This window comes from Biomphalaria glabrata, chromosome 16 (genome assembly GCF_947242115.1).
Source record: "Biomphalaria glabrata chromosome 16, xgBioGlab47.1, whole genome shotgun sequence".
Lineage (NCBI taxonomy): Eukaryota > Metazoa > Mollusca > Gastropoda > Planorbidae > Biomphalaria > Biomphalaria glabrata.
The window spans coordinates 5077634-5105569 of NC_074726.1; the positions used below are offsets into that span (position 1 = coordinate 5077634).

At 36.5% G+C, this 27936-nt stretch overlaps 2 protein-coding genes across 3 annotated transcripts; both read left to right on the forward strand.

Moving 5' to 3' along the window:
* Positions 1–11583, forward strand: LOC106069868 (uncharacterized). Of its 2 annotated transcripts, none has more exons than XM_056014763.1 (2): positions 1–475; positions 5831–11583. In XM_056014763.1, the coding sequence occupies exons 1-2, from the start codon at positions 433–435 to the stop codon at positions 7834–7836; spliced, it is 2049 nt and encodes a 682-aa protein (XP_055870738.1). In that variant the 5' UTR covers positions 1–432; the 3' UTR covers positions 7837–11583. The 2 variants fall into 2 exon arrangements, with proteins under 2 accessions (XP_055870738.1, XP_055870739.1); XM_056014764.1 differs by having other exon boundaries at positions 2–457.
* A 4250-nt stretch (positions 11584–15833) lies between these two features.
* Positions 15834–27839, forward strand: LOC106069869 (uncharacterized). Its single transcript, XM_013229632.2, has 2 exons — positions 15834–17443; positions 21584–27839. The coding sequence occupies exons 1-2, from the start codon at positions 17416–17418 to the stop codon at positions 23587–23589; spliced, it is 2034 nt and encodes a 677-aa protein (XP_013085086.2). The 5' UTR covers positions 15834–17415; the 3' UTR covers positions 23590–27839.
* The last annotated feature ends 97 nt before the right edge of the window (positions 27840–27936 follow it).

Here is a 27936-nt window from a genome sequence, read left to right on the forward strand (position 1 = left end):
TAGAGTATTAGGTTGGTCGGACTATAAGTGAATTAACCTTATACAGGGGATTATAATTTAGTTTTGAGAATTGTCGACAATATCAATAACTACTGATGGCAGATACTGATAACAACAGAGACTGTATCAACTTTCTTTCATTTTTTGTTCCAAGTCACGTTAAGTCTGATAAACCAGTTGATAAAGAAAATCAAATACCAACAAAACTACTTTTTTTTTTTAATTTTTGAAGGCTGGACTATAAATAGGTTTGACTTTCATACGAATACTCCATATCTAGAGACGGTTCGTATGTTCTCGAAGTACCTCTTCAAAATCTGGATAAATTCAATACATTTTATGTGTTAGTGTGCCTAAATAGACGTGTAAATTCTTGACGTCTTTGAGTCAGGAATATTGGAGAAAATTGGCAAATAGAAATATGGACTTAAAATGACGCTAGCAAGCAATTCTTGTGGTGAATGTCTTATAAGTTGTAATTATTATACTTCCTGTTTTTCTCTAACATTGACTACTGCTACTAATAATCTCAATTACTTTAACTTTTTCTGGTTCTAATAATTCTAGTATTAATTATTTTTTAAATGGATATCTGCATTTTAGGCTGTAGGTATCTCTTTCAATTAGATATAGATTTATGAGTTTAAAGCGAAGCATGAATAAAAGTTTCCCGTTTAGATGATGTTAAGGTCATCTGCTTATTTGTTCAACGGTAAACGAGCAGGGTGTCATCTGGCCAGCACAACGACCAAACGCATTGACTTTCGTCAACTTAAGTCAGGTACCCATGAAAGTTGTGTGGACTCAAGGGCACGCTAACAATTTGGAAATTCGTCTTCACCTGGATTGGAACTCAAGACCCGTGGGTTCGGAAGGCAAGCGCTTTACCACTCAGACCCTCCCCCCCCTCCCCAGAAACATGTTCTTAAAGTAAAAAGGCAAAAAAAAGCTAGTGTAATCATGATCACTTCAGTGTTAGACTTGCTGGAAAAAAAAGTGTTAATTTTATAATGAGCAAGTAAAGATACTTAAATAAAGGTCTCTTAATTTTAAAGAGTTAGTTGCTTTTTTTTGTGCAGATGTTTTTCTATCCATGAAAGCTATCCATATAAATCTCTCTCACTCTCTCTGTCTCTGTATATATATATACTAGACATATGTTACCCGCGACCCGCGGGTCTTTATTTGCGCATTACTGTCGATATAGTCACTGAGAGTGTTTTGTAAACAATTAAACGAAATAATAATGTAATAAGTAAAGCGAAAGTGTCAAAGTAAAAATAGTGTGAATGAAACTATGAAATCAAAATAGCTAATAGGCTTAAATCCATTTTTTTTTTCAAATTAAAACATTTGCTTGTAGGCCTACATATATTTGATTAAAATTTCAGATGAATAGACTAAATTTTGTATGTTCATGTGTATAAAGTATAAAGTAGATATTGAGGTAGACATAGATCTAAATCTACACTAATCTAGAGCTTTAATAGACTATTGAGTTCATTCTGTGCTGCGCATGCGTGAACTTTTTTTCATGAATGAATATAGGCCTATCTCAACACGGCTACGCAGCTTTAGCGAACAGCGAATGAATATATTAAAAATGCTTTAGAAAAACAAATTTGAATGTTAATTGATTAAAATATAAAATGAATGGACAATAATTAGTATGTTTATGTGTTAAAGCATAAAACTATCTTTGCGAAAAGAAGTTTTATCATCTTAGAGTTCAATAAGAGTTTTAGACCTAGGCCTAGGAATAGACTCAGTAGAGAGATGTGTTAATGTGTAACCATTTGGTAATAGTAATGTCTAATGAAAGAATGTTCGCCAGGAAATCTGTAGTCACAGATATCAGGAACTAATTTATGTAAAAAATGCTTTTGGATAATCTAGTGGATTGGATTTAGATGTATGTTAAACGTAGCTAATGATCCTTTCACGTTATTTCTCTTTCGCTACGAAAATAAAATTAGTTTTGAGAAAATGGGTTTACCCGAAGTCGATACATTCTTATCTATTAAAAACGAAAAGAGCGATAGCTTTGTTAAATGAATGGGATTATAAAGTGAACAATTAAACGAAATAATGTTTAGTACGCGATTCATGAATGAATATAGATCTAGGCCTTTAACTCGGCTTCGCAGCTTTCGTAAATGAATGTAGCTTTAGAAAACCAAATTTGAATGTTTATTTGATCAAAATATGAAATGAATGGACTTTAATTAATATGTTTATGTGTTAAAGTATAAAACTATCTGTGCGAAGAGAAGTTTTATCATCTTAGAGTTGAATTAGAGTTTTAGATCTAGGGATGGGATTATAAAGTAAACAATTAAACGAATTAATATTTAGTACGCGATTCATTACGGTATTGTCTAATGAAAGAATGTTCGTCAGGAAATCTGTAGTCACAGATATAAGGAACTAATTTATGTAAAAAATGCTTTTGAAACACAAAATTGAAGGTTAATTTTATTATATAATGAAATCAATGGATCTTCTTTTGTCTTTTCATGTGTCAAAGTAAAAAACTATCTGCGCAAAGTGTATTTCTTAAAATTAGATCTAGGTCTAAATCCTTTCTATCTTTTCTCATGACAACATTGTAGACATGGCCTAGATCCATAAAATACTATAGCTGTAATAGAGTCGGACAACTTTATTTTTTTTGAGGGTCTTACATTTGTTTTAGGGCTACAATACATTCACTAAGGTCTAAGTTGGTACCCAAGGAACATTCCTGCCTAGTTTTATCAAGATTGGTCAAGCGGTTTTGATGTCTATAAGTAACATACATACATACATACTCCACACATTCTACTTTATAATATAGATTAAAGGATTAAAGCCGCATTTCTTGTGCTTTTCTCTGTCAGTCTGTCTGTCCGTCATGTTGATATCGAAAAAAAATAATTCTACAAGCTATTGAAAATCTTATTAACCATTAATTTCCCTTCCGAAACATCGCAATAGTTTTAAGTATCTATAATAGATTGTTCCGGATGTTTAAATATACATAGTGAGAGAAAAAGAGAATTTGAGATAAATCTAATAAAGTTAATTAAATTTTAGAGATGGTCTCGTCTGAAAATTAGATATACCATAGCCTTGTTGAGAGATTTTCAAACCATACTTTCGTGTTAGGAAGTTGTTTTCCATAAAAATGGGAACATGATATTAACGATAATTAGATTTTGTAACGTTTCAGCTAGAAAATTAAATGTAGTGTAAGATAGAAGTGAGATTTTACATAAATAGATTTAAATTGTTTTTCATAAAAATCCGGAAGAACCGTTTTTTTTTATTTTGTAAATAAGAAGAAGATTATTTGTTTTATTTATTAGAAGAGGGTTTTCAAACAGTTATTTGTCTTTAGTAGATTTTTCATATTAAATTCGGAACAATTTTGGCAACGATTAGTAAGGAAATTAAAGTAAGATCTACAAGATCGATTTCTCTTTCAAAACAAAACAATCTTTATCGTTAAAATCTTCTGTTATGTTTCAGCAAGAAAATTAACAGTAAAATAAGTCTAAAAAGAGATTTTCAATAATAGTTTCTAGTAAATTACTTTCTTTTTTTAAAATCATGAACATGTCGATATTTAAAAAAAAAGTCATTTGACATAAATTTGTTTTAAGTGGAAAATACGAAACAATTTAATATCGATAATTAAACTATAATGACATAATGTCCAAGAATATAAGTGTAAATGATGCGATTTCAAACAATCATTTGACATAATTTATTTTTTAAAAACAATATTTGGAACAACTTTATAGTTAATAAAATATAAGTCAGTTTAAAATTGTTCATTTAGCATTTCTATGCTATTTACATTACAAAACCGAAACAACACATTATTGATCATGTCATTTTGCAACGTTTAAGCACGGAAATGAAATGTAATATAAGTTAGAAGTGCAAACAAACATTTGTTGGCATTGATTTGATTTCCACAAAAACATCCGGAACAATCTATTACAGATACTTAAAACTATTACAGTGTTTCAGAAGGAACATTACAGGTTAAATCAGATTTTCAATAGCTTCTGGTAATGATTATTTTCTAATCTAAACGTGATGGACAGACCGGACAACAGACAAAACGAACAAAAATAAGCGTCTTTTATCCTGATGGGGGCACTAAACAAAAAATAAATACAATATGATTGTTTAAATTTTTTCGGGAACTTGTTTAGTACCAAATCTTGCCGCGGCCGTTACGCCACTGCACGAAAAAATGCGTAAAATTATTTACATACAAAGTGCATACTTAGACATTATAAACAAACCTAAATGTTTTCTTTTAGCAGACAGTTGACCAGAAAAAAAAACACAGTTAATTAATATTTATATTTTCTTGTGAACATTTCTTGTACACCGAATATATATATACCTGATTTAGTGATACTGAAAATACACAAAAAATTGTCTTTCTTTGTTAACATGTTATAACATTATTTCCCTTACATTTATGTATTGTTTTAGAATTGGTGTATTTTTATGAGAAAATCGCTTACATAATTGTCTTTCTTTGTTAACATGTTATAACATTATTTCCCTTACATTTATGTATTGTTTTAGAATTGGTGTATTTTTATGAGAAAATCGCTTACATAATTAATTTTATAAACTAAAAGGTTTGCTTTTAGAAAACAAAAAGTAGCCGTTGATCCTAAACTTTGCAATCCGCATCGCATAGGGAAATATTATATTTTATTTCTCTTGTAGTTTTTGAGATCGTAGCCAAACAAACTGTCTTTGTAATCTTGTTCTTTTTGTTTTTATTGAGTTGGCAACGTTTAAAATCATGACATAGTTTAGTTTCTTGTGAAAGTCTACAATAGAGATAGAGAAGCAAATTACATTAAACAGTAGCGTATATTTATTTAAAATGTGTGAATACAAATATCATTTTCTTAATCATTATCTACATAAATTTCTTTTCTCTTTTAATATGTATTGGTAATCATATCTCATCTATCGTTTCTGCCTGTGGTCCCTTCTGGGGCATAGGCCACCAACCAGCTTCCTCCAGGCGTCTTGGTTCTGGGCGAGTCTCTCCAACTGTCTCACGTCTGGCCCATCTGCTTGGCATCTGCTTCCAAATCGCGGCGCCATGTATTCCTGGGCTGTCCCCTCTTCCTCTTTCCTTGGGGGTTACATGTTAAGGTTTGCCTTGTTATGTTGGATGCAGCCATCGGAGGGTGTGACCTATCCATCTCCAGCGTCTCTAAAGGATATCTACTTCAATTGGCTGCTGCTTTCTTCTTTGCTACAGTTCCTTACTCGAAATTCTGTCTTGCCAGCGGTTTATAAGAATCTTCTTCGGGTAGGTGATCTCTGTGGCATTTTACGTCTCGAGAGACGATCTTTTCCCTTTGCAACTTCTTGTGTGACTAAAGAGGCCAATCCTTGATACACAGCTGCGATCGCAGGTCGGGCATATATAATCACCAGGCGCCATTGCATTTTCACCCTTCTTTCTGCTTCTGTTGTGTATGACATCTGCAATCTGTGACCCTTCCTTTATGCTCTCTCTCCATGTGGATCTGTCCAGTGCCACCTCTTCCCAGTTGGCAGTGTCGATTTTGAAGAGGTTCATGTCGCGTTTGCATACATCCGTATAACGTAAAAGTGGGCGACGAGGTGGCTCTCCTGCCTTCTATTAGATCGCCATACAGGATGTGTAGGTGTATTGGTAATATTAATATTTTAAAACAATCCTCAACTTAAATTATTCTTAATTTGTTTTTAAATGTATTATTTGCTTAGAGGCCAGCAATAATTTAACCTTTTTGTTTTTTGCTTTTTGTTTTTACAGATGGTCATTACCTCCTCTTCAGATTTATTCCTAAAGCGTTTGTTTTTCTTCTTTTCTCAAGTGTAGTTTACATTTTACTTGAGGTCAATTTTTTTAAAACGTTTCCCCTGAACATATGGACCAAGTCTCAAGAAACAAAGAGCAGTTTTAGAATTTTATCCATCCTGCAAAAAACAATACTTGCAGACGAGGTACCTGTAACCCCGGAACCACTAGCCTGTAACTTCATGCCAGTTGATCCATACGAGCCTAGCATTTTAAAACTCTCTGGTCTTGATAACAAGCCTGTAGAATGCTCAGGGTACATGCCAGATCTAACCTATTTAAAGGGAGACAAACTAGTAATTGATAAGGAAAAAGTAAAATCCATCGCTAATTTTACATTCTGCAACTACAGATCTATATATAGACATCCTGATTCTGATCATAGAGTCGAGTTTGGAAATTGGAGCGAAGACTTCACGTCCAGTATAGAACTTCCGGAAGGGACAGAATTTATTGTCGTTGTGTGTAAAGGTAATGGAACGAATACAGTTTCCAAGACGTATCATGCACTTGTTCCTAAGCACGAGAAGGTCACTGAGCTAGACCAGTTGAGGCTCAAGAAACGAAAAGCTGAGTCTGACCCTAAAGAGACTCTGAACGTAATTATGATAGGAATGGACGGGACGTCAAGGAACCAGCTAATGAGAGGCATGAACAAAACGTACACGTTCCTGATGAAAGAACTGCGATCGTTCGACATGTCAATGTATACACAAGTGGGAATAAATACTTTCCCTAACTTCGTTCCGCTTTTCTCTGGTTACAACGAAGATGAGATTCTTTTGTGGTGGCAGAGATCCAAACACTTGGATCCGCTGGATACGATTTGGAGAGATTTTAACAACGCTGGTTATCGGACTTTGTTTACCGAGGACTATCCTTCAATTGGAGGTTTCCATTATGCCAAGCAGGGCTTCCTTTTTCCGCCAACAACATACTATAGTCATCCTATCTGTGTAGCCATAGAAAAGGACAAAGATATCTGGCGTTCGGGTAGGCATTGTATTGGAAATCAAGCCGAGGTCGATTTCCACTTTAGTTATATTCTCCGATTTCTAAGTACATTTGAAAAGTCGCCAGTCTTCATCTCTTCCTTCTTTACGAAATTAACTCACGATGAGATGACCAACAACAAGAAAGTCGATGAACATACGTACAAATTTTACAAGACCCTCAAAGATGATGGTCATCTTAACAACAGCTTGTTAATTACTTTTTCTGACCACGGGCCCCGATGGGGGTCTATACGATCAACACTTCATGGCATCATTGAGAGTCGTTCGCCTTACGCTGTGTTGACCTTTCCTTTGTGGTTTCTGGAGAAGTACCCGGATGTGGCCAGAAACTTGAAAGTCAACACTAAGCGTTTAACAACTCATTTTGACACTCACGAAACACTTAGAGATCTTCTGTACTTTAAATCTACTCTGGATATTCCTCTTCTCAAAAGAGAACATGGGATAAGTTTATTTAAAGAGATTCCTAAAAACAGAACGTGTCCGGACATTCCCATCCCACTGGAATTCTGTATATGCAATCAAGAAACACTGAAAGAGCTTCCTATAAACTCCAGCCTTTCCAAAGGTTTCGCCGAAGTCGTAGTCAGAGCCGTTAACAGCAAACGAAATGAAACTTTATGCCGAGAACTAAAGGTGAAGGACATTTTACAGATAGTTGTGGTCAGCCTGCCGCCACTTTTGTCCAAAGACCGGCGTCTGTTTAAAATTAAAGTTGAGACAACGCCAGGGAATGCCATTTTCGAAGGTACAGTCCAAACAAAACTCTGTAACGATACAGAGCTGGGAGATTACTTTCAAAATTTTACTTCTGGGAGTAACAATAATGCAATGGAGTTGACAATAGGGGACTCTATTGATAGATTAAATCTATATAAAGGCCAAGCAGATTGTGAGCCGGACGCGGTGAAGAAACCTTATTGCTATTGTAAAACTGTAGTTTAACGAAATATTTATAATTGCAATGCAACAAATTTGTATACTTTATATGTTTATCTAATATCACCCAAACACAGCTACCGGATGATGGAGATGTCTATCTGAAACATACGCAATTCTTAAAGACACTCTGCACCAATTAGACCATTATGTCTGTACAAAGTGGTCGCTTGGATTCTCTCCATTGGGGAAAGAGGAAAAAAAATTAAAAACTAATTTAATTCCACTTTCAGTCAGGGTGTTTTAACTCTTTCTCTCCTAACTGACGATACCAACGTTGATTCCACCAGAATGTGATAATTAATTACGGAGAGAAAGAGTTAAAATTATTTGCCCTCACCAGGAAGTACACTCCAATTCCAATTCATCAATCGCCTCTCGTGTATGTGTGTTTCATGTTCTTGGTTTGCATCTATACATTGTTCTTGTTATAGTAATAATGCCCACAACTTGAGTCAAACTGAATTTCCATTGGTTTGGACCAATAAAATTAACTCACCTTATTTTATAAAAAAATATTTTTTCCAGAATAATATAAAAACGTTTCAGGCCTAGCGATGTATAGAGAAAATAACGTTAAAGTCATCTGTTTCCTTGGCCAGCGGTTAACCAACCGCCTCTACTTTCTCCTACTAAAGTCATGTACCAGTTAGACTAATGGGCGCCCTGAAAATCCCGAAGTTCAAAATCAATGTCTGCAATCAGATTCGAGCTCAGGACCTTGGGTTCGGAAGCTAAGCGCTTAACCACCCAGCCACCTTATAGAGCTATATTTGTCAGCTCCTAATTGGAGAAGATAAAAAAAAATATTCAGATCATACAGTGGCGTAGAGGGGAGGAGAGGGAGAATTTGAAAATCATCCCGGGCCCCCACTTGAGGGAGGCCCCAAAATAAGTGTTGTTTACATTAAAAATTAAATATTACGCAAAATGCAGAGGGCCCCAAAGAGGAAAAGCCTTGGGCCCCCCAAATGATGGAAAATTTCTAGCTACGCCCCTGAGATCATAATGGCATTAAAATTGTGATGAATAGTCTACAAAATTGTTATAGGCACATTTATCAATCATCACTCTGCGATGGTAAAATAAACATGCATCAACAAATAGATAGAATGCATTGAACATCTTTAAATATCTTTCTTATTCAAAGCTCTATGCAAACTATATCTACCCGAATTTCGTTTATTCTATGTTATTGTAAATGAAATGTTCAGGCTAACATTCAGTATGGACCATAGCACTACACACAATGAAAATAGTTTTAACCATAATATACCAGCGAGTGGTTTAAACGTTCAGGTCGAATTTGTATATCTTTCTGTTGACGACTACTGCGTTTGAAACAAAATTACACTAACAAAAGTCACTAGGGCCCTGGAAAGCTCACACATGAGTCCAGGGCCGGATTCTAGTAAGTGGAAGCCCTTACACTTTACAAATGTCTATATACAAAGTCTTAGTAATAATAATAATACATATATCCAGTGCTTTTTTGTAAAAAAAAAAATAGGTGCCGGTACGTTAAAATACAAGAAAAGTAATATTTTTTCCCTACATACAAAAAGGTGCAGGTACGTTGTACCGGTGCGTACCGTCACAAAAAAAGCCGTTTTTATCTAAAGACTTGCCTTTTTTTAGAGCCATTATTGAGAAAACTTTTAAATTTATTTTCAAGTTTCTATTTTTAGCGGCCCCCGAAAAGGGAAAAGACGCTATTAGTTTTGTGTGGAATGTCTGTCCGTCGGTCTGTCCGTCCAGTTTAGATGTCGTAAACTAGAATAGTAATTGAAAATCCGACATCATGATATTTTAGACCATTCAAAGTTGTTATGCAACGGCTTTTTTTTGCTTTTCTGAAAGCGAAAAATGTAATTTTTAAAATTAACTATGCAAGCAGTTTTGTCCATAAAAAAATACATAATTTTTACTATTCACTATTAATAGTAACAAACACAGGAGGCTATTTAGCAAGGGGGATAATCAATTACCATATTTTTAATTGTACAAGGCAATTAGAATAGAAAGTCTGTTAGGTCTAACCACTGGCGGATCCAGAACTTTGGAGTGGGGGGGGCGATTTTTTTCCAAACCCTAACCCTAACGCCCAGTAAACCCTAACCCTATGCATAAACGTGCGTACAGCATATATATATATATATATATATATATATATATATATATATATATATATATATATATATTCGATATCTGAGAATAAAATAAGACTGTTTCTCAATCTTCGGCGAAAAAAAACAGAAAAAAAAAAACAGTCTTTCTCTTGCAAGATTGGGGGTCTGGGAGAGCGCTGTAAGCTTCTTCAGTGGGGTTCGGTGCGAAGCCCCGACGCCCAAAAGCGTTTTCTTGCATTTTTCTCTGCAGAAACGCATTCTTCTGACATCTACAGCTCATTACTTATTAGTGGTGTTCGGGGCGAAGCCCCGACGCCAAAAGCGTTTTCTTGCATTTTTCACGGCTGAAACGCATTCTTCTGACATGTACAGCTCATTATTTATCAGTGGGGTTCGGGGCGAAGCCCCGATGCCAAAAGCGTTTTCTTGCATTTTTCACTGCAGAAACGCATTCTTCTGACATGTACAGCTCATTATTTATCAGTGGGGTTCGGGGCGAAGCCCCGACGCCAAAAGCGTTTTCTTGCATTTTTCACGGCTGAAACGCATTCTCCTGACATCTACAGCTTATTATTCATCAGTGAGGTTCTGGGTGAAGCCTCGACGCTAAAAGCGTTTTCTGGCATTCTTCACTGCAGTAACGCGTTCTCGTGCCCTACAGCTCATTATTCATTCTATTATAAAGTGCCTTTTGAATAATGAGAAAAATATTCTAATATGAATTTATAGTTCCTTAATACATTGCAAATACAACCGATTTGTTCTTTGAAAAGATTAGATACCCCACATATTTAGATTAAGGTTTTGAGGATCGCCGCCGAAAAAAAAATATTCGATTAATAATATTCAATGAAATTCTAGCATACATTGTGAGTTATAGTCCTAAATTTATTTAACTAGAAAAATATGAGAGTAAAGGTTGGAAAAAGTCGACTAGGAAAAGATTATCTGGCTTTTGAACTCATCTCAACCGTGACTGTTATATTGAAAAATTTCGTTTGAATTATAACTTTTCCAAAGCAAAGTCTTTCTTAAAATAGTTATGATAAATTCATGTCAAATTACACAAACTCTGTCTGGAAAGGGGAAGGGCGGTAAAATGAAAACGATTAATTCTCGCTCCTTGTTATAATTTCTGCTATTGATTGCATTTTGCATTAAAGAATAAGGGTTGGGCGACTCGATATAAGAATTTACTTTATAGCATATATAAATTTTATTAGTGACAGATTTTTTTTAATTTTGTAATTTCTTACTATAATACAAAAAGAAAAAGTATTGATTTGTCCGATGGGGGGAAGGGGATTGCATGTATCGCACTTCCACCTGTTTATATTATATAGATATTCGACTAATTTTGTTCACATACTATGATTTCTCCATAAAAGTAGGACCGCCCCCCCCCCCACTCAAAGGGTTTAGATGGGAAGGGCGGTGGAGGTATTCACTCTTCCCCTTCCAATCGGCCAACAGGTGAACGAAAATATATAAAGACCGGTTAAAATACCAATAACAAGTTTTAATCATATAGATATTTAATTGATTCTGTTAGCAAGCTGTGATTTCTACAAATAAATAGGACCGCCCCCCCCCCCACTCGAAAGTTTATGGTGGGGGGGGGGGGACGGATTGATGCCATCGCCCCCTCCCGACCCTACCGAATCGGCCAAAATACTAGAAGGGGGGGCGAAATAATCTAAAAATAGGTTGAAATATAATAATTAGTATATATTATTAACAATAGTAATAAATTCGCATACAAATTGTGTGAATTCTATAATACAATACTATAAATCGTCGGCGCCCCCCCCCCTTCAGGGGGGGGGTTCGGCCTAGTGGGGGGGGCGATCGCCCCTACCGACCCCCCCCTGGATCCGCCAGTGGGTCTAACAACAATGTAGAAAAAAACTCAGATCACGTCGTGTCGTTTTAGATCTTGTGCGTACAACTATTGGCCTCTTAGTGGCTTGGAAGAAGGTCTTTACGGTAAAACTTCTCAAATGATTACGTTGAGACTCTTAATATTACAATAAGTATATTCATTTTGGTTTTAGTACGAAACATCAGATGGTGCCTAATCTCTACGTCAGGGGTTCTCAACCTGTGGATCGCGACCCCTTTGGGGGTCCATTGACGATTTGCCAGGGGTCGCCTAAGACCATCGAAAATATGGATTGTTATTGTCTACTCTTCTATTGCTATGTGTGTGTAAGGGGGAAGGGGGTCGCGGCAAAGTGAGGAATTGTAAAAGGGGTCGCCGAGCTAAAAGGTTGAGAACCGCTGCTCTACGTTATATGGTAAACATGCATTTTGTAACAAAGTTAAATGGCCCATATAAATCCCAATAGATTTTAGCATTTTTGGAAGAAAAAGAATATTAAATTTGCCATGTATGATTACATATTAGTGTTTTATAAGTGCTCTATAAATTGTTTACACTTTAAATTCGGAGACAAGGCTAATAGTGGCTAAATAAGATGGTGCGCAAATGTCTAATTGGGCCAATCGATTCATTAAAACCTGTTCATGTTCGCAAAGAAATGTTTTAGTGCGCTGCAGTAAGCCGGTGACGTGAATGGAGTCACTTTTTTTTTCCATTTTTATCAGCGCGTAGAATTTCTCGGGAAAACAATAGAAGAACGAAGTAGTCCTTAGAGAGCTTGGAAATCTACAAGAGTCAGTTGGATTCATCAGTTTCCTAGACTACGTGGACAATTGATAATTATTATTATAGCTTTTATATAGCGCTACTTTCATGCTTATAGCATGCTCAGAGCGCTTTTGGTCCAATCTCATTTGTGAACCAGAGGGGGTATCTAGGAGTTGGTTTTCCGTGCTGCCTTTAGGCGCTCAGTAAACACAACTCTGCCCGAGTCGAGGGTCGAACCTCGAGCCCCCTTCTAGGTAGCCAAGCCAAGTTCAAGCGCACTTGGCCTCTCGAACACGCTTCCCAATTGTAAATGCACTAATGGCCAAGTGTTACCAATAAGGATGCTATATTGTATAATGTCAAATCATGTAGTCATTAAAGGGAAAGAACTTTTATAGCTACTTAGAAGTATGTTTTTTTTATTGCTGAAAAGCATACCCATAAATATTTCTCAATTCATTGGTTTGTAGATCATTTGTAGTCATTTGTGGGCTGGTATGAAGACATATACAGATTATTTTGGATAAAAGGATTACAGATTAGTTTATGGATTATTTAAGAATCATGAACAAAGCAGATGGCTCGTCCTCTTAAGAGACGTTGGTGTAAGTATTTTTAAAAAAATAGGCAAATTTATAATTATATATGTGTACATATAGGCAGGTATCGAATGAATAAACATAGTTTCTTTTCAAATCTGTAGGTTGTTTTCATCGTATCGTATGGCTAGAAAGTAGAATTATAAAAAAAAGTATTCACTAGTTAAACTATTAAATCTATATCTTACTAATCTTTGCAAATAGTTAGGCTGTTATCAGAACGTAGCTTTAACTCATTAATAATAATCAGGGATCAAGAACTTCGGTTAGTTCAAGCGGCAAGCTTATCTAGTTAAACAAATACTTTAAAAATACTATAACTATATCAGCTGTTTCCACTATTGAAGTTTATCTTTCATTTGTTTGATTCTTGGTTATCGACTATATATTCATGCTTTGTACATTTAGACGTAGGTCTGTCTTCTATGGTGAACTCAAAACTGAATGTAATATTGGAAGATATAACCAAATGACACATATCACAGTTTAGCGTTGTGAAAGCCAATTCAAAACAAGAAAAATATTTTTTAAAAAACTCAAAATAAAAACCAAAGCTGATATTAAGTTTAATTAGATCAATTAGATTGGATCAGTCATGCAATTAAACTTGAAATAGATCTGAACGAAGATTAATAAATTTGTGGCGATTAAAAATATTTTTACCAATTACATTTTGTTGAGCACAATTTCATGCTTTCTAAAGGCGTTATGATCCAATAACTTGTCAGGACCAGTTTGAAAAGGAAAAAAAAAGGTGGGGGGGGGAGAAAGATGGTTTGCGCGCTGGACCGTTGTTCTGACTTCTCGATGGTCCAGGGTTTAAACCCTGCCCGCTCCCGTCGTCCTGCGGGAGGTTTGGACTAGGAAGTAAACTATCCGAAACATGGAAAACATTTGGCAACAACGAAATGGGTTTCACGTGAATGTTACTAGACAGACAGAGTGGGATGGTCGAAAGTTTTTACACGTTATATCTCCCACACCAATTCTCGATCAAGTTGAAACTTCGCACAATTATTTATTGACATAGACAAGACACGTATCAATTTAAAAAAAAAAACAAACAATAATTAGTTAATTAATTATTCGTAATTTATTTTTTGTTTGATACCAACAAGGGAAATCAATCCTTCAGTATTCACAGATACGGCTAAGTATATAGTTAAACCATTATTTATTGTATCAATCAAAACAATTCATTAAGTAATTAACCAGTTTTGTCAATCAATTTATTATTATTGATGATTAATTATTGCGGTTCACATTGAATAAGGGAAATAAGTTCTACATTATTAAGAAATATTGTTGTAAGTGCGGAGTTCTTTCCCTTAAGATAACCTTTTTTTTTTTAAGTTTTTTTTTAAATATCTTTCTTGTGGACGATATAGACAGCTTTTCGGCGTCACTGTAGATGTATGGAGAAACTCGTGCAAGCTTTTCGTTAACAATTTAAACCAAATACAACAATCTCTATAAAAAAAATGACATGACCCTTTTCGGTGCCCCCTGCGGGCCCTTGCATGAACACAGTTCTGAATGATAGCCTTCACGGGCAATCATCGTAGACTTGGCCAAGTAGTTTGCCCATGTTTAGACTGTACATAATGTATTCTTTGATAATGACACTAGACACAAGACAGTGGGTCTCTCTGAACATCAGGTACAAAACCAATGAAATCTTCTCCAATACAATTGCATTAACAAACAGAACGCCCAAAGACAAGGGCCTGAGATATTTGCAGTTCCATCAACAAAATACCCAGCCAATGCAGTTAATTCATGAGGATGATGCTCGTATTATTTTTTTTTTTTTTTGTTTCTAGCTGCTGCCAGTGCTCCTTATAGACTCGGACCACGGTGACGAACGTTCTTATAACCTCTGCCATCGTAACCTGGTGCACTTGTTTAGCCTGCAATTTTATCAAGCGCTAACACTAAACACAACTGCTCAAGGCGTTAGCCCTAGCTGCATTTAAAAAAGATAACTACACTATTCACTATTGTTCAAAGAAATTTTTTTTTTAATTTATCACTTGGAAAGAGATTTCTCATTCAATTAAAAAAAAAAAAACAAAAAAAAAAAAAAACAAACCCCTACAAAATGTAACATATTCTAGGCCTTAATTAAATATAATAATAACTATAATTATCTGCATATAAGAACAATCGTCAGGACTAACCGTTTGACTACCGTGCTATACAGTATTTCACTCCCTTTACAGTGCAAACAATTTCAAGCCTTTAATAAAGCATCAACTCCAAATTAGTCTATTCTATTTTATTACAATAAAAGCTTTTTTTTATAACCTTACTTCAGTGAAAGCAATACATGTTAAATTCCTACTTAGAAGAAATTAATTGATTAGAAGGTGTAAAAAAAAATGGCTAAAATTTGACTACTCAGAATCCAGAGGGGTGCACGTACATTGTCGGCCATCAATTCCTGCTAAGCAGGGGTTCTCAACCTGTGGGTAGCGACCCCCTTGGGGGTCGATTGAGGATTTGCCAGGGGTCGCCTAAGACCATCAGAAAATAAGGATTGTTGTTGTCTATTCTTCTATTGCTGTGTGTGTCTGGGGGGGGGGTCGCGGCAGAGTGGTAGATTGTAAAAAGGGGTCGCCGAGCATAAAAGGTTGAGAACCGCTGCTGCTAAGCCTAGGCTAGTCTACTGTAACATTAATGTATCCTTACACACACCGTCCTTCAGTGGAAGCACTGCTTGTTCACTTGCTACTAAGAAGATAATTGCTTTGATGGTGCAAACAAAATTGGCTAGAATTTGTCTACTCAAAATCCAGGGGGGGGGGAGGTGTGCTAGTGCAACACCTTGCACCCCCGTGCCGGCGCCCATGGTCAGCACCCATCTTTCAAGTGTTGACGTAAGTTGTCTGCCGCTGGAGAGCGAGCTTCTAGTAAGGGGAGACTATAAGGCAGGGGTTCTCAACCTGTGGGTCGCGACCTCCTTGGGGGTCGATTGACGATTTGCCAGGGGTCGCCAAAGACCATCGAAAAAATAGATTGTTATTGTCTATGCATCTATTGCTGTATGTGTGTGTGTGTGGGGGGGGGGGTCGCGGCAGAGTGGTGGATTGTAAAAAGGTGTCGCCGAGCATAAAACGATGAGAACCGCTGCTATAAGGTCATAGGTTTAACCAGCAGAGCACAGCAAGAAAAGTCCAAGGGAGATAGACGACTTCTCTTAAGATTTGGATTGACCTATTCCCTAGACTACATTGTTATTTCAACATGACAAAGTGTTGCCAATGTTTGTGACATGGATTTTATTAGTTGGCTACACAACTTGATAGGCTTGCTAAAACCATTATTTCGAGTCCGAAGATTAATGAGAAATACCCCAGCTGTGACCTACATATATTGGCGCCATAATTGCCATTTACCTTATATGTCACGTTTAGAGTCTCGACCTAGATCTAGCTGTGATAGGCTCTAATTTGACGATATTTCCTAAATCAACAATTCGTTCATTGGGCAGACTTGGCTCTATAGCTTTGGTCTGCAGCCAGTCTAGGAGACGGAAACTCCGATAGAACACCTACGGCTATCTGTTGTTCACAGCCGTCTCAGACTTCTGTGCTGCTGTGGACTACATTTAGTTTAAAGAGTGGCACTTGGTCTGCGCGAGCCAATTATAACTTTAAAAAATACTTTGCGCTGGCTGGAAGCAATACAGTATTTTATATAATTACTTTATATATCAGCTGATATGCACACGCATACATATTTTTCAACTTATTACCTCACAGATGTGTTTCTTTTTTTCTACAAGCTGTCTGGTATGAGGGCACATATATTTGTGACTTAGATCAAGGGATCACGGTTTAGCTAAGAGATTATTTTTAAAATATCAATAAGGCAGATGGTACATGTACACAGGAATGTTAAAGCTCTCGCCTTCACTTTCTATTCTGTAACGAAATATGAGATCAGGAAGCTGAGTGCGCATAAATAGTAAACACATCGAATACCAATAATAGTTATTGTTATTTTTTTAATCTTACCTATAAATAATACTTCTGTGTCTAGAAGTGTTGCAATGTTCATGTTGTGTCCACGGATTCATGTATAGGCTCCTTAGTATTGTGAATAAAGTTGTTGAGAAAAACGTTTCGTGGTATTTAAGCCTGGAGTCTTGAAGTTACTTTGTTCAGTACCACAAGGGATATTTAAAAAAAAAATAAAACATAAAATGTGGATTCTAAAACGAATTCATTTTGGTAAATTTTGCAATAATTTAGATTAACATGGCTACCTCTCTCTTTCTCTATAAACTTTCATTACACCCTAATACATCTATCTATCTATCTATCTATCTATCTATTTGCATTATATATATATATATATATATATATACATATATATCATGGGCGTAGCCAGGATTTTTTTTCGGGGGGGGGGGGTTCTGAGTTTGTAATTAATTTTTTTTTTATATTGAAGAGGTATTTTTTAGCTTTAATTCTCCCCCCCCCCCGGTAGAGGGTTTTAAACTCGAACCCCCCTGTAGTTTTTTTTTTAACTCAAACCCCCCTCAAAAAACTCAAAAACCCCTGGTAGGGGGTTTTAAACTCAAAACCTCCTTTGCTGTGCTAGGGCAAGTGATAGTTTAGTATTAAAATCTCACCTAAAATAAACAAAATCAAAGCAAAAAATCAGCCACTAAATTCCGATCCCCCTCCCCCCTGGCTAAGACCATGATATATATATATATAGTTTGTCCACCTTGGTTCGTTGATGACCACTTTGTCATCCAGGGGGCTGAGGGCTTTGCACTGGGGTTTTAGGCCTCCTCGTGTGGCTGGTGAGAACTATGTGTGCCCGGAATGATCGGCTGCATGCTGGGCATGTTATTCCAGCTGGAGCTAGTGTCGTTTCCTTGCTTTTCTTCTCTGGCGTTTTTATTCTGCCAGCGTTGCTCTCCTTCCTCAGCAACCTGTGTGCCAGTTTTCACAGCGCGACGCCATGATGCTCTGTCATGTGCCTCTGTCTCCCAGGTGGATGGGTCTGTGCTGAACGCCTTCAGAGATGCTTTGAGGTCATATGTTTCTGTAGCCTGCAGTTAAAGAGAGTGTCATTTTGGCGTCCACAACGATCAACCGCTGTTACATGACCCCCATCCAATTACAGCTGGGTCTACTCAGAGGCTCCCTAAAGATCTCGAAAGTAAAAATCCCAGTTTTCAATAGGATTGGAAAAAGGGACCTCAGTTCAGAAACCAAGCGCTTTACCACTGAGCCATCGCGCCTCACTATGTAGTTATGCAATAACTCAAGTCTACTAACGCAAGCTTGATATGAGTTTTCAATGCTTTATGAAAATTTACACATTATGACGAATGGTTGGAAAGTACACATGTCAACTGGCACACAGGGTGTGCTCCGATAGTAAGTAATTCCTGTGCCGATTGAATATAGCAGTGAGATTCATAACAAACGAATATTCACATTTGACTAGAGTAACACCTTTAGTGAAATCACTAAATTTAGAAAGACTTCAGGATAGGAGACTCAAAAGTAAAGTAGCAATTATACATAAAACACTAAACCTTAATCTTCAAATACAAAATTTAATAAAATACTCAGAAATGCACAAAGATAAAGGCACATTCCTCGTTCCATGTGCTAGGACAAATTTGTACAAATGCTCCTTCTTCCCTAGTGCTATTAGTGCATGGAATAGGTTGCCTGAGCTGCCAGGAAAACCAGTGACTTGGTAGAATTAAGGTCATTGGTTAATATGCATGACTGAATGCTTGACGCGTAGGACGCAATCAACGTTTTTGAAGTAACGTCTGTATTATATAAGATAAGATTAGATGTCATGACTGGATGCATTTCGCGTAGGACGTAATCATCTTTTTTGAAGTAACGTCTGTATTATTTACGATTAGATAAGACTGTAGCACCCTGTCCACAAGCCTGGATAAATGAAGAGAATTGTAGTCAAGAAAAAAACAAATGAAAGACAGACACTTTATATCTTTGAGTGTTTACAATTATTTCATTGCACCGTGGCCAGATAGGTAGAACTAGTAAACTATTGCATACTCATCGGCCTACAGCAGCGGTTCTCAACCTTTTAAGCTCGGCGACCCCTTTTACAATCCCCCACACTGCCGCGACCCCAACCCCCCCCCACACACACATACAGCAATAGAAGAATAGACAAAAACAATCCATTTTTTTCGATGGTCTTAGGCGACCCCTGGCAAATCGTCAATTGACCCCAAGGGGGGTCGCGACCCACAGGTTGAGAACCCCTGGCCTACAGGGAACACTAACACTATGCTTGGAGCAGCCAAAGAGATTTCGTCGTGCTCAAGTGGGTATAACCAGTAGCAGAAAAATGGTTTGATTGATCGAAAAAATTACCCCACCCAAAAAAAAAAACAATATAAAAAAACAAGGTTACAAAGACAGTTTGTGTGGAGAGACAAACTCAAAATCGGCCCCCGAAGTGGTCCACACAGGCATGAAAAAAGGCAGCTTTCAATATTTTCAGAAAGAATGTCATAATGAAATTCTATCAAATGCAAAGGACAGAGAAAAATGATGAAAGAAGGTTGACTGATCCTGTGTGGTGTCCCAAAGGTCCAGCAGTCCAAGGGATAGGTCAAAGTGAATGTGAAGTTAGATGCGAACCTGTCCTAACTGATGTCTTATAATGAGTATCTAATTGTTTTGTAAAGGGTCAATCTCTTATTCAAAGGCTCAAGAAAAAATCATTTTAGTAAAAAAAAATATTAAATTATCCTTTAGTTTTTATATTTTATGCTGACTATTGTCCTCTGCAATTCACGTGATAATATGAAATACTACTTATTAATTGTTGTTTTAAATTATGTTTAAACTATTTGTATAGTAAATAGATTTTTTTTCTTTAAAAGTTAAATTTTTTTTTGTAATTGTAGTATTAATACGAGAGAACTTACATAATTTAGCAATACGATTGTAAAAAAAATATCTTTTTTTCAAAAATCTAAAACCATTTGCCTAGATGTGTTAAGAAAATACTAAATAGTCAACTCGCTTACTAAAAAGCATACAGTGTTAGTTACTATTAGCCTAATAGTGGATAGTTGTAAAAATGGTGTATTTTTATGAAAAAACTGCTTGCATAATTGATTTAAAAATTAGATTTTTCGATTTCGGAAAAAAAATAAAAATAGCCGTTGCATCAGAACTTTGAATTATCTAGAATATCATAATGTCCGACTTTCATTTTTTCTTCTAGTTTCTGGGATCTAAACAGGACAGACGGACAGACAGGCCACACAAAACTAATAGCGTCTTTACCCCTTTCGGGGGGCCGCTAAAAAACATCGCATTAGGCCCTCTGATTACCCCCCCCCCCCCCCCCCACCTCTCGTTGTGACCTAAACTTTGACCAATCTCTACTGACCTGCGACGTCGCAACCGATGAAGTATTGCTATAAACTGCCATCAGGTTGCAAAGTATCAGGCCAGTGTTATGGGCCTTGTATAACGATTGGTCTCGCCTAAATAAAAAAAGCTGGCACAGCACTTTTCAGGCCATCGTGTCATTGGTTCTAGCTTAATAGAGACACATTTCTCTTGGGGATAGAAAAACTATGCCTCATTTTTTTTTTAATTCTCTAGGCAAAATCATCAAAATCATTGTCTTTTGTAGGCTGACATCAGTAGCGGCCTTAGGGGGTGGTAAGTGAAGCAACCGCCCCAGGCCCCGCGCCTGAGAGGAGGGGGCCGCGACTGGAGATTTCATTATCACCAACTTCGAAAACCAAATCAGTTGTCATAAACTAGGACTTATTACTTAATATTTTCCCAGTATCCTTATGATACCAATTACCATGTAAGCTCTTAACAGATTTTTTATTTCGAAAAAAAAGTTCAGTTTCAGTATGATGAGTTTATATATATATATAAATAGTCTACCCTAACGCTAAGGGCCCCGCACATGACGCTCGCCCAGGGCCCCGCGCTCTGCTAAGGCCGCCCTAGCTGACATCCTTGCCTTGCACAACCGTATAGCTTTTAGAAGAAAAAGCTAAAGCTTGATAATGATAATATATATTAATTATAGCTTTTATATAGCGCTCCTTTCATGCCTATAGCATGCTACGAGCTCCGAGCGCTATGATGGGGGGGGGGGTAAACACAACTCTGCTCGAGTCTAACCTGGAGCACCTTTCATAGGTATTCAAGTCATGTTCAAGTTTAAGCGTACTTAGCCTCTCGACCACGCTTCCCCAGTAGTATAAATATTTTATCAATGTCAAATCGTTGATAAAAATTCATATACATTCTCTTCAACATTGTTATAATTATTTTTTTTTCAACGAAGAAATAACAATTTTTTTTTTATTTTTTTTTTTACAGATGGTCGTTTTTTTCTCTTTAGATTTATTCCAAAAGTGTTCGCTATTCTGCTGACCTTAAGTATAGCTTACATTCTTCTAGAACTCTCAATCTTTAAGACTATTTCCTTTAACAAATGGGACAAGTCTGAAAAATACAACAGCAGTGTTAGGAATTTCTCGCTCCAGCAGGAATCAGCAGTAGATGATGGATTCTCGAGAACGCCAGAAGAACTAGCCTGCCAATTTTTCCCTCTAGACCCATACGAGCCAAGCATTTTAAAACTCTCAGGTCTTGATAAAAAGACTATAGAATGTTCAGGCTACATGCCGGATCTAACCTATATAAATGGAGACAAACTAATGATTGATCTAGACAAAGCAAAAGCAGTGGCTAATTTTACATCTTGCAGTTATCAATCTATTTATAGACATCCTGATTCTGATAAAGATGTCAAGTTTGGAAATTGGAGCGATTGGTTTACGTCCAGTATTGAACTTCCGGAAGGGACAGAATTTATTGTCGTTGTGTGTAAAGACAATCAAACGAATACAGTTTCCAAGACGTATCATGCACTTGTTCCTAAGCACGAGAAGGTCACTGAGCTAGATCAGTTGAGGCTCAAGAAACGAAAAGTAACGACGCAACCTAAAGAGACTTTAAATATTATAATAGTCGGGATGGACGGGGTATCTAGGAATCAACTTTTGAGGGGAATGAACAAAACGTACACATTTCTAATGAAAGATCTTCACTCGTTCGACCTGTCAATGTATAGTCAAACTGGAATCAACACTTTTCCAAACTTTCTTACACTCTTTTCCGGCAGCTCCGAAGACGAGGTTTCTCTGTGGTGGCACAGATCGAATCACCTGGATCCGCTGGACACCATTTGGAGAGATTACAGCAACGCGGGTTACCGGACTTTGTACACCGAGGACTTCCCTTCAATCGGGGCCTTTCATTTCACAAGGGAGGGCTTCCTTTTTCCCCCGACAACATACTATAGTCATCCTATCTGTGTAGCCATAGAAAAAGACAAAGATATCTGGCGTTCTGGTAGGCATTGTATTGGAAATCAAGCCGAGATCAATTTTCACTTTAGTTACATTCTTCGTTTTCTTAAAACATTTAATAAGTCACCAACCTTCGCCACTGCATTCTTTACGAAAGTATCTCACGATGAGATGACCGAAAACAAGAGAGTCGATGAACACACGTACAAATTTTACAAGACCCTCAAAGATGATGGCCATCTCAACAACAGTTTGCTAATTACTTTTTCCGACCACGGGCCCCGATGGGGTCCAATACGGTCAACGCTTCACGGCATCATGGAGAGTCGTTCGCCTTACGCTGTGCTGACCTTTCCTTTGTGGTTTCTGGAAAAGTACCCGGATGTGGTCAAGAACGTGGAAATCAACACAAAGCGTTTAACAAGTCATTATGACTTATACGCGACACTTGGAGATCTTCTTTACTTCAAATCACCTGGGGATATTCCGCTAGGTCCAAGAAAACATGGGATAAGTCTTTTCGAAGAGATTCCTAAAAACAGAACGTGTCCGGACGTACCCATTCCACCGGAGTTCTGTTTATGTAACCAAGAAGAATTGAAGGAGCTTCCTAAAAAGTCCAACCTCTCTATAGGCCTCGCTAATGTTGTTCTCACCGCCGTCAACAGCAAACGAAACGAAACTTTATGCAGAGAACTCAAGCTGAAGGATATTTTACTAGTAGTCGATGTGAGTCTACCGTCTTTTATGTCCAAAGAGAAGCGGATCTTTAAGATTAAGTTTGATGCTTCTCCTGGGGGCGCCATCTACGAAGGTACGGTCCAGACCAAACCATGTGAGGATAAAGAGCTAGAAGATTACTTTCAAAAGATTAAATCCGGAAGTCAGGAGAATCCTCTTGGTGTGACTGTTGGGGATTCTATCGACAGATTAAATTTCTATAAAGGCAAAGCGGACTGTGAGCCGGATTCCTTCAAGAAACCTTACTGTCATTGTAAAAATGTGGAATAGTTTCACGAAACTTTTCTAAATTAATTTAATATTTTAAGAACTATTCTGTACATGTAAAAAAGATAGAAAAACATGTAAATGTTTATTAACTATAGTTTATACTCGTTTACAAACACGATGCAACACAAAAGGGAAAAGTCTCCAGAAGTTAATCCCGAAATAAACAACTTGATATTTGGCATATCCTCTTTGAATACCCCATTCAAATTAGGTTGAACAAATAAAGGTAAAGAAATCCTAGTTAATATCTCCGTTTCTCTCCATGAGTAGTCATTATCTATATGGAGAGTTATAATAACAAGCCTTGTCAATATCAAGTTGCAAACAAGCCATACTCTTCGAATACAAAAACAAAGTTTAATAAAATACTCAGAAAGACACAAAGATAAAGGTGCATTCCTCGTTCCATGTGCTAGGATTAATTTGTACAAATGCTCCTTATTCCCTATCGCTATTAGAGCATAAAATGGGTTGCCTGAACTAGCCAGGAAAACCAGTGATTTGGCAGAATTTAGGTCGTTGGTTAATATGCATGACTAAATGCATGACGCGTAGGACGTAATCATCTTCTTTTGAAGTAACGTCTGTATTATATAAGATAAGATAAGATAAAATAAGATAAGATAAGAAGATAAATGAGGAATGCAGTATTTTCCGTGGCTACGCTGCCCCAGCTGCGACCTACATATTTTGCCACACCCAATGCAGATATAACCATTTTCCGCCTTTGGTCGATTTATATTTCGCCGTCTACCTCTGTCCTCGGTACAGGATTTTCTTTTGGCCTTTTGGTGTATTCAGTGGCCTTTGGAAGTGACCTGCAGCTCAAGAAAACGTGTAGACTACTGCAGACATTTCATTCTAATTCCCAGTTCCAGGACTTCGGACATGTAAAGGGATTGGATGAACAAGTAATTAAATAATTATGATTATTGTATTTACTTTTTTAACATTTACCTTTCACAAAAAGGTTTCATTTACTGCACTCAGGTAAACAAACAATTTTAATGTTATTTTCTTATTACTGAGTATTAGTAATATCCATTTAGCATGTGGCCACCCCCATTTAAAGGTAGGGCACGATCGTTCTTGTGTATATTTTACTATATAATTGTAGCATAAGCAAGGAATTGATTTTTTCAAATTATTTGCTGATGACAATAATGGCCGCAATCTTATTCATTCTATCATCGTATTCATTTTATCATTACAATCCTGTAATCATATTCATTCTGCCAATCAGGTTAATTGATTTTGTTTAGTATACTTTTAAAGGGACTTTTTTTTTCTAGATGACTTCATTTTACATATGACAGGGCCGGCCTTAGGCTTAGGAAAACTAGACGTGGGGCTTGCACAAGACAAAAAATTTTTTTTTTCTAGAGAAAAGAAATAGTTAAACATGGACCCAACCACAAACAGAGCAAAACTCTATGGCTCTATGTCTACTTGCATAGCTATTCGTTAATGATAAGATCTACTTGTTAGACTACATATGTTATAAGACCTTGTTTAGATCTACTTGTTAGACTACAGATGTTATAAGACCAATGATAAGATCTACTTGTTAGACTACAGATGTTATAAGACCAATGTTAAGATCTACTTGTTAGACTACAGATGTTATAAGACCAATGATAAGATCTACTTGTTAGACTACAGATGTTATAAGACCAATGATAAGATCTACTTGTTAGACTACATATGTTATAAGACCAATGTTTAGATCTACTTGTTAGACTACAGATGTTATAAGACCAATGTTTAGATCTACTTGTTAGACTACAGATGTTATAAGACCATTGTTTAGATCTACTTGTTAGACTACAGATGTTATAAGACCATTGTTAAGATCTACTTGTTAGACTACAGATGTTATAAGACCAATGTTTAGATCTACTTGTTAGACTACAGATGTTATAAGACCAATGATAAGATCTACTTGTTAGACTACAGATGTTATAAGGCCATTGTTTCTTCCTCTTCGTGACATGTCCAAAGTTTTTTCTAGTCTGGCAATCATAAATCGTCCATGAAGTCCATTCATGCAATCGGCGCTGTATAAATTTAACTTATTTGTTGATATATATATATAGATATAGAACACTGAACCATAATATTTAAATACAAAAACAAAATTCAATAAAATACTCTGAAAGACACAAAGATAAAGGCACATTCCTCATCACCAATGCTAGGACAAATTTGTACAAATACTCCTTCTTCCCTAGTGCTATTAGAGCATGGCATGGGTTGCCTGAGCTAGCCAGGAAAACCAATGGACTTAAGTCATTGGTTAATATGCATGACTAAATGCATGACGCGTAGGACGTAATCATCTTCTTTTTTGAAGTAACGTCTGTATTATATAAGATAAGAAGATAAGGTTTATAATTCATTGCGTCTTATTTTTTTGTTTTTGTTTCTTTTTCATTCAGGGCCTACATTAACATAAGACTGGCCCTGGTTATGGATAACTCTTCAATGTTTTGAGTTTTGAAAAATGGCCAGTGTGTAGTTTTCATAGAGTGTTGAATTAGTCCAGTAGCGTCTAGTGCAGCGGTTCTCAACCTGTTATGCTCGGCGACCCCTGTTTACAATCCCCCACTCTGCCGCGAACACCAACCCCACACGAATACAGCAATAGAAGAGTAGACAACAACAGTCCATATTATCGATGGTCTTAGGCGACCCCTGGCAAATCGTCAATCGACCCCCAAGGGGGTCGCGATCCACAGGTTGAGAAACCCCTGGTCTATTGGGATGTTGTGTTGATGAAAAAGTCCTGGTTGATCTTTTGCTTGTTGTTATCAGTTTTCAGCAAACACACTTTTCTGTTACGTTTCTATCCCCTTTAAGATGGGTCAGTGGTAGAAACCATTTCGTGCTTGTGCAGATGAGAAGAAGGAGATATGTGTGTGAATATGAAAGAATATAGAAGCTCTTCAAGAATCAGAAACTGTTGTACCATTGTATATATACACTTGGTCGTGCGGTATGCTCACTGGACTTTCGTTCGGAAAACCCCCGTCGTCCTGTGGGAGGTTTGGACTAGGAAGTAGATTATCTTCAACTCTTAAGGAACATCCAAAACATGTTAAACATTTTACAAAGATATATATGTAGAATATTGATTTTGTAAAGTTCCCCTTTTAGACCAGACCTTGCGGTCTGTAGGGCAGATGATGTTAAGGTCATCTGTTTCTATGGACAACGGTTAACGAGCGTGGTGTCATGTGGCCAGCACAACGACCAAAAAACTTTACTTTCCCAAACTAGAGTCAACGCTTAACCACTCACGCGACCCCAATCTTTGATTTTGTGTATCCCAAATAAGAAGTCTCGAGGGATGCTTTAAATGAAACTATCTTTATTGTTCCACTATTTTGATTTTTTCTGATTTGCTTATTATTTATTAGTGACATTTATTGCTGTTATTTATTATTTTTCTTATTATTATTTCTGTAAGTAAACAATTTATGTGTCTGTATTTAAAATTGACTATAGTTGCCAGTTATTAAAAGCTAATTATAATCTTCCTGACACTACCATTGTTTTCAGTAGCCATCAATATTTCAATTTCTTGAATGTCAAAACAAAGGTTATAATTTAACCTCGTATTTATAACAAAAACAAAAATAAGTTAAATAGGTTAACTTTAATGTGAATATATTTTATGTCCCTGCCTCTTTGTTATCACTGTGGTTTTGGAAATCCATTCAGCGAGAAGAAAGGTTTTTTTATTGAAAGCAACATGCTGCTAGTCAATACATGTTTTCAAAGAAGAATATTGCTTATGTAAAAGTAAAAAAAAAAATGATATGGGCGAAGCACAGCTGACTCTTTCTTTGTTCTCAAAGCCATGTCTTTCAATCGGGTTTTTTTGATAATCTAACGATTTTAGATTATGTATCTTGCAATACCTACGGAGCTGTAAACATAGCATAGGGGTAGACAACTCAACTATCTTTCTAACATCAAACAACTCATTTCGTCTGTCTTACATAATTCACTCTGTTAGATTTATAAATATAATTGTCCGCTTATCAGGTTGACTTTATGAATTTATATCATGCATATAGCCAAAAGCTTAAACATGTTTACGAATTTATAACAATGGAGTAAATTGAAATATACGATGTACAATTCGAACAGGAGACACCCTGTTGTTTAATATTTTATTTTTAATTCCAATGTAACCTCTGATATTTCCAAAGATATAGTGAAATAATTAAAAGCAGATCAACTTTGTTTCGTCTTCTTTTTTCTTTTCTATTGTCTATTATATATTTTTAAGAAAAATACTTTCAATTAGATATAATACGCTCAAAGAAAGTAGGGAATTAA

Excerpts from the sequence above, each read along its gene's own strand:
- LOC106069868 (XM_056014763.1), top strand. The coding sequence starts at position 433 with ATGACGCTAGCAAGCAATTCTTGTGGTGAATGTCTTATAAGTT. Across the intron at positions 476-5,830 it reads TGGTGAATGTCTTATAAGTT|ATGGTCATTACCTCCTCTTC; the intron begins GTAATTATTATA and ends TTGTTTTTACAG.
- LOC106069869 (XM_013229632.2), top strand. The coding sequence starts at position 17,416 with ATGTGGATTCTAAAACGAATTCATTTTG. Across the intron at positions 17,444-21,583 it reads TCTAAAACGAATTCATTTTG|ATGGTCGTTTTTTTCTCTTT; the intron begins GTAAATTTTGCA and ends TTTTTTTTACAG.